Source organism: Hordeum vulgare, chromosome 4H, assembly GCF_904849725.1.
Source record: "Hordeum vulgare subsp. vulgare chromosome 4H, MorexV3_pseudomolecules_assembly, whole genome shotgun sequence".
Lineage (NCBI taxonomy): Eukaryota > Viridiplantae > Streptophyta > Magnoliopsida > Poales > Poaceae > Hordeum > Hordeum vulgare.
Window position 1 is genome coordinate 190,008,744 of NC_058521.1, and position 6,905 is coordinate 190,015,648.

Genomic DNA, 6,905 nt, shown 5'->3' on the forward strand with positions numbered 1-6,905 from the left:
AACGCAGCTACTATGGGGCCCCTTGAGACGTGGGGGCCCGGGGCGGCCGCCCCGCTCGCCCCCCCTCAGGGCCGGGCCTGTTTGCGTCCCGCTGGACTGGCCGGCCACACGATGAGGTCGATGACCGCCAGCATGTGAAATGCCGATGCATGCTCACCTTCCGACGAGCCACCCCTAGATGACCCGGAGAAGCGGGACGCACCCGGGTCGTGTTGGGGAAGAAAGCCGAACGCCTGCGGTGTCATGGAAGTGTGTGGTGACTTTGGATATGGCGGGCGACCAACCGACAATCCCGTAATGGCTGTGGCGCAAGCGGCGACGGCGGCAAGGATGGTCGGCTCGCCATGAATCCTGAGCATTAGAAGGGCATGTTGGGTGGCCTGCCCAACGAGCAGATCATTCTTCCTTGCACCATGCGGCCTCGGCTGCAGCGCGGGCGACGAGGACTTTTATTTCTGCAGCCACCTTCCTCCGCCCAACCCTCTACTCTGACTCAGCAGCCCTCTCTGCTTCGACGTTAGCGCCAATGCAAACCGGCTCAAATTTGGCCTTATTTGGGGACAGAAAAATGAACGGACGCGGCCATTGGTGTTGGCCTTACTACCCGTGTCATGGCCTCATGGATATTGGTCATTCCGTAGGGTTGCCGTATGCTCTGTGGGGGTAATACGTACTTCTCTCGCAAATTGAACAAAAAAGTATCGCAGGGAGTTGTGACGCAGAACGATAAAATCTGCTGACTCCAAACCACATGAAAATGGCTTGAGCGTCGATAGCCTGAACGATCTAAACAACATGAAGCAAATATCAAATACAATTGGTTATCTCAAGATGCTTGACAAGCGTCTAAGGAGGAAAAAAAATGTCTCACAAGAGGACGGAAAATGAAAATGGTCAAAAGTCCGCAATCCAGCATTTCAGTGATTGTATCCAAACCAGATTGCTATGGAAAAGGCGTAACCAGACAGCGCACGGTACATTGGAACTGCACTGCATGCTCTCCTGGAGAGTTATATACAGCATAGCAGGATGCCAAATTGCTAACTCTTGCAACACACGATTCAGGCCAGGTTCCGAGCAGCAGGAGTCTATGAAGGCTGTGGAATTTCGTCAAGGCGGAACATGTTTATCTCTTGCTGCTTGAAGTATCTCCGGTCTTCCTCGTCCACAAGGACCAGGTTGAGGTAGTACTTGACACTGAACTTGTTGTTTATGTTGCGGTAAGTCGGGGTTAGCTCGTATGGAGTCAAGAACAGCCTTACTGGAATAGATTCTCCTGTGAAATGGTTGTTCAGTGAACTCAGTACACAGTATGGACAACGTATTTGATAAGTATGAGTTCATGATACCTCAATGGCCACTACTTGAGGTATATATGTACTTCGAACCTCAAAGATTTGGAGCTAACCTAGAAGCAACCCTAGAAAGGTACAGTAGAAAAAATGTGTAACATACCTCTGACTGGGGCACCATCCATCAGCTCAAATTTAGCAAGTGTCTCAGTCTCAACATATGTGTTAGGACCTGATCCTGTTGATTCCCGGCGGCGAATCTCAAGCTCCATGTTTTTTATCTTTATTCTGACTAGAAGAAAATAGATCTTTCCTACAATGACATCCTTGAGATGGTACCTGAATAAAGCAATGATCCAGAAGATGATCAATACTCTGATTGTGCTAAATTGGGTGATAAAAGAACATACTGCCAGACTGGCATATGGTACTGAGCTTACTTGCTTTTGCTGTACTCAAACTCAATATGCAGACAATCTTCAATTCCAACTTCCATCTGAAAGCAGTGATCAGTTTTAGTAATCACAGTACAAGCTGAGTACGTTAACTCCAGTACTCTGAGGTCTGAACACCACAAGTTACACTAGAAGCCAACAAGGTTATCGAGAAGTGGCTAGTTCATTGCCATCTGAAAGAATATAGGCGGAACCGATGCATGTAAACTAAAATTAGATGTTGCATTTGACGAAAGTAGATCGACAAAGTACTACAGAAACCAGCTTGTTAGAGCAACACCATGAAAATTTGAAAAACACAAGTAAACTTTTAGTAGATCAAAAAACCATCAACATGAGGAACATGAGCATTTGAGTCTGAGTGGACAGTGCTCACTGTTCCACACTAGTAGTTCCATTGTTACCCCTTACTTGATACGTACTGCTGCCTGCTAACAATTTATTTCAAGAAGATCAATGTCATTGTTATTGGACAGTGCTCGCTGTGACTTCAAAAATGATATTGAACTGGTGCTACCATCATTTCCAGTATTTCACCAGGTAAGATAGTATGTGACATCCTTCCATTCTTTAAGCTACGCCCTTCGTTCGGAAATACTTGACGTGGTTTTAGTTCAAATTTGAACTAAAACCACATCAAGTATTTCCGAACGGAGGTAGTATTATTATTACAAGTTTTATTTCAAAACTTGATTAAACGGCACACCGAGATAATTTGAACAAGTAACGCCATGATAATGTTAATGGGTAAATAGACCATGACCAAGCGATAAGCCCATAATTGACCTACTCCAAGCATATCACTTAGTCCAACAAACAATCGAATCAGTTTAAATTATAAACTTGAGAATAAGTTAACACATCCAGTTACTAGGACTAACCTTGATGCTGTTATTGATCGAAGGAAGCGGAGAATAGTTCCTTACCTGAAGAGAAAACATTAAAGAACATTGAACACTAAATAATCCACAGAAAACATCAAATACTAAAACCTGATATGTATTTCCTTGTAATCAAAAGAACAACTCAAAATAGGGTGGAACACATGAGAGTAATATATCAGGGGACATTCTTATACTCAATTTTCCATAAGATAGTCAGAATTAGAATGTTGGCGGTCAAATTGGACCAAACAAAGTTACAGTGACAGACACATCGAAGATCCATGAGATGAAGTTTATAGACTTACACAGAAATCCCGACATTCCACAATATTGCCAACATAGTTTCTACCAATCGTCACTTTCAGGATGTACCTGCAAGCATAACAAGTACGCATCCAGCCTTCAGAGATGGTGTTAATTTAGTTTTCGATGCTGCACACTATGCACACTATCCTTGCAAAGCATGATGCAATTATATTACTCCCTCCGTCCCATAATATAAGCTGTTATTACAACCAATATACTCATACTGGTTGTAATAACATCTTATATTATGGGACAGAGGGAGTAGATTTCTTTCTTACCTCAGTCTGACATTTGTTCCATTGTATGACTCATATGGCATTTCAACAGTAGAGAACTCAAATGGATATGTCTTTCTTTCATATATTTCACCAGGAACATCTAACTCACGCACTGCATGTACAGAAAAAGGCACATCAGGTGATGAGATGGACTTCTGAAAACAATAAGGTAGGTAACTTAGATCGAGCAGCGGTAAGCTATACATCATCTGAGGGCCAAACAAATGTACACTGTTCATTTAATTATAATTCTCTACTTTAATGGGCAGAATACACATAACAAGTACAATGAGAATAGCAAATTTTGTTCATAAGGGGCAGTATCAGAGCAATTTTGAAGATTAATTTTGGGATTAGTAAACAATGTGTTTCTAAAGGCTAACAAGATTCAAAGCGTGCCAGCAAAAGAAAAGAGAGGGAACAGACAGCAATAAAAATAGAAATTGTGTACAGCACAAAGGCTATCTCTGCAGGAAGGTTATTGTCCTACTGTACAATGGTGCTGTAAATTACTTCAAGAGAGAACCTACTTACCCAATGAAGTGAAGTCGTAGAAGTTGCCTCTGTCGAAATACAACTCTGTAATAAAAACAATTGCAGACAATAATGTTAATAACTAGCAAGTCCTGAAGTGTTACTGTCGAGACCGTGCCCACCCCCCTCCCCCCCTCCTCTGGCGACATGGGGAAACCCCAGCCGTCGTCGCAGGAAGCCCCTCCCTCCGCCCCCTCACGCCGCACCACCGCCCTGTCGGCCGGCGAAGCCGTGCCATGCCCCGGGATGGCGGCGGTGGGGCGGATCCATCCCCCTCGCGCATCCCCCCCCCCCCACCCTGAGATCCACCAGCCGCCGTCGACGGGAAGCTCCCCATCAGCCCGCCTCCGCTGCGCCGCCGGCGAAGGGCCGGCTGGCGAGGCCGTGCCCCACCCCGCGCCCTCCCTCCCCTGCAAACTCCTGTCGGTCCGGCGTCAGGCGCGGCGTGCTTGGCGCCGGCCTCCGCGTCCTCCCCCAGCAGTCCGCCCATCCCCCCTTCCACGGCGTGCTTGGCGACGGCCTCCGCGTCCTCCCCCTGCAGTCCGCCCATTCCCCCTTCCGCGGCGCGGACCAGCCCTGATGGTGCTGCTTTTGCCCATGGGATGGGCACGAGACCTGCGGCCGGTCGCGGGGTTGGTCATAGCCTGCTTCTGTGCACGCGGACCCCGTTTCCGGCAGCCATTCCTCCCTTCCTGAGCCACGGTGATGGCCAACACGTGGAGGCAACGAGGTTACAGTGCTTGTGCAGTCACAGTGCTCCTGAAGGCGGGTGCTTGCTGGCGCTGCTCCGGCCTCGGCGACCTCGGGCCCACGTCTCTTTGGTACCCATGACTGCCGATGCCTTCTGCCAGACGGCTCCGCCCTCGGTGACCCAGCAGTTGCTTCCTTTCCGGCTCGCTTGGCTCACCGATGTCCCGACGGATATGGCCACGGCAACCCGGATCTGCGTCCCTCCATACCTAGCTTGTCGGCGTTGCTGATCATCGTCGCCCCACCCTCCTAGTGGTTTGCTCCGCTGTCAGCCCTGCCTTGTACATCTCAAAGACTCCCCCTTTTTTCAGATCAAATGCTCGTAAGCCCGAAGACGGTGCCACCCTCCGAGGGAAGGTGCAGCCCCGCCAAGACTTGGCGGCTCCGACTAATGCTAGCTTCCTCATCTTCGACTCCAGATTCGATGGCTACGGGATTGCTTAGCCTCCGGCCGGGGCGAAATCCCTGCCCGACTTGCTGGTGCTGGCAGCGGCGGCATCTGCGGATGTCGTTCCCTTCTTGGAGGCGTTGTCAAGGCCCTCGGCTGAGCCCCTCCTCGAGCTCAGGGGAAACCCTAGGTCTTCCGAACCGGATGGCGATGGCGTCTCGACGTCGTCTTCCTTCTTGAAGGCGCTATCTTGCTCGCTCGCGGTGTCCCTGATTTTGGCTCTCGCGATGCTGGTATCCTTGCTGATTCGGCGTTGCCGCTCTTGGTTTAGGCTTGGTAGGTCTAGTTGTGTTGTATCCCTTGTTCGGGACGAGCATCCCTTGTTTCTCTGCTCCCGGCACCATGTTCACGCCTGCCTGCATTCGTGTCATGTGATGTACCCCGTCTGTACTCATTCTATTCCTTCTATCAATGAAATGATACACAAGCTTTGCGTATTCGCGAAAAAAGACTTGAAGTGTTGAAAGTAGTTTATGAGTGGATAGAGATAAACAAAAGTGCGATTGGTGCTCAGGAAAAATATTTTTTGCGGTTTCCCAGCAATGAAATGAAGGGGAGCCTTGGCGCAGTGGTAAAGCCGCTGCCTTGGGACCATGAGGTCATGGGTTCAAGTCCTGAAAACAGCCTCTTGCAGAAATGCAGGGAAAGGCTCCATACAATAGACCCAAAGTGGTCGGACCCTTCCCCGGACCCTGCGCAAGCGGGAGCTACATGCACCAGACTGCCCTTTTTGAAATCCTATAATTTCTCATGGTAATGAAATTCCAGAATAGCATTTACAAACAAATAGTGCAGTCAGAAATCTTCTGGAAGAATAAGTATGCTTAAATTCTAACAAAGTAACACAGCAACCTACAGATCAATTTCTACCTACACCAGAGCACTCAACCTAATCACATCACGGAAGCATTTGAGGGAGCAGCATAAACTTTACCTATCTGACCAAGCAGCTCAATCTTAACACCCATGTGCTCAATCCTTTTACCAGGAACAGGCGCTATTGATACCTGCAAACCATTTAATCACGAATCCATGCCAACAGTCGACCTCACACACTAGACCAAAAACACACAGCAAACAAGGAACACCACCGTCAGTACCTCTCCGGCTATGGTCTCCAGGCTCTGGAACGCCGGCACCATCGCCGTCTTCCCATTATCCTTCTTGACTGCAACCTGCGATTAAGAATCAAAAGACTGAGAATGAGTCCAAGAACCCCAACGACCTCTCCTGAACACAAAGAACGTGCAGCTGAAGGGACCGCCGCACCTGCTTCCGGCACCTCTCATCGGAAAAGGTCACGAAGATGTCGCAGGGCGGCTTGAATGCGCCGATGATGTAATTCTATGGGAAAAAAAGCGGAAATCAGAGTGGGATCTAGTGTGATCTTAGGTGGTAAAGATGCCCCAATTCGGGGGGAACAAACAAGGTAAGTACTAGCGAGGTGGTCAAGATCAGCCGTGATCGCGTTGGTTACCATGGCTGCGTCGGAGCAGAAAACAAGGTGGATGTGGAGGGCGACGCGGGGGGCGATAGCCGAGAAAGGACGCCGGCGCCGGAGGAGGGGATCAACGGTGTTGTTGGAGCTGGACGTCAACTGCCGGGTCGGGCTTCAGGAGAGAGGAAGAGAGAGTTGGATGGGCTGCTCTGCTGGCATCTACTGTGCTGGGTATGGAACTCGCGATGCGTTTAGGAACGTCCACCTGGTGGACCTGAACAAATCGCAGCCGTCCATTGGATCAATCGGGACGGAAGGCCTGTTTCTGTACTGATATGCCTGGCAGTTTCTTTCTTTGATTTGCCTGTCTCTAAGAGATCTGGGCATTATCTCTTTTTCCAAAAAAAAAAAAAGGAATGGGTAACTCTAAGGGTTGGCCGGCGGATAAAAGTGTTGGAAATATGAGCTATTTATCATGTAATTTTACTAGCAGAAATAGTAGATAAATCATGACTACCAT

At 48.7% G+C, this 6,905-nt stretch overlaps 1 protein-coding gene across 1 annotated transcript; it reads right to left on the bottom strand.

Annotated features, from left to right (window-relative positions):
- Positions 1-727: 727 nt before the first annotated feature.
- Positions 728-6,612, bottom strand: LOC123448358 (vacuolar protein sorting-associated protein 26A-like). Its single transcript, XM_045125206.1, has 11 exons — positions 6,425-6,612; positions 6,217-6,291; positions 6,048-6,122; positions 5,882-5,954; positions 3,750-3,794; positions 3,216-3,327; positions 2,937-3,003; positions 2,629-2,673; positions 1,733-1,788; positions 1,456-1,631; positions 728-1,276 (listed from the first exon to the last, which is right to left on the bottom strand). Exons 1-11 carry the CDS (start codon positions 6,425-6,427, stop codon positions 1,089-1,091), a joined length of 915 nt encoding a protein of 304 aa, XP_044981141.1. The 5' UTR covers positions 6,428-6,612; the 3' UTR covers positions 728-1,088.
- Between the last annotated feature and the right edge of the window lie 293 nt (positions 6,613-6,905).

Bases quoted from the DNA above. Each gene is read 5' to 3' on its own strand.
- LOC123448358 (XM_045125206.1), bottom strand. The intron at 2,674-2,936 runs GTAAGTCTATAA...TTTTCTCTTCAG, and splicing joins TGGAATGTCGGGATTTCTGT to GTAAGGAACTATTCTCCGCT. The intron at 1,789-2,628 runs GTTAGTCCTAGT...CACTGCTTTCAG, and splicing joins CGATCAATAACAGCATCAAG to ATGGAAGTTGGAATTGAAGA.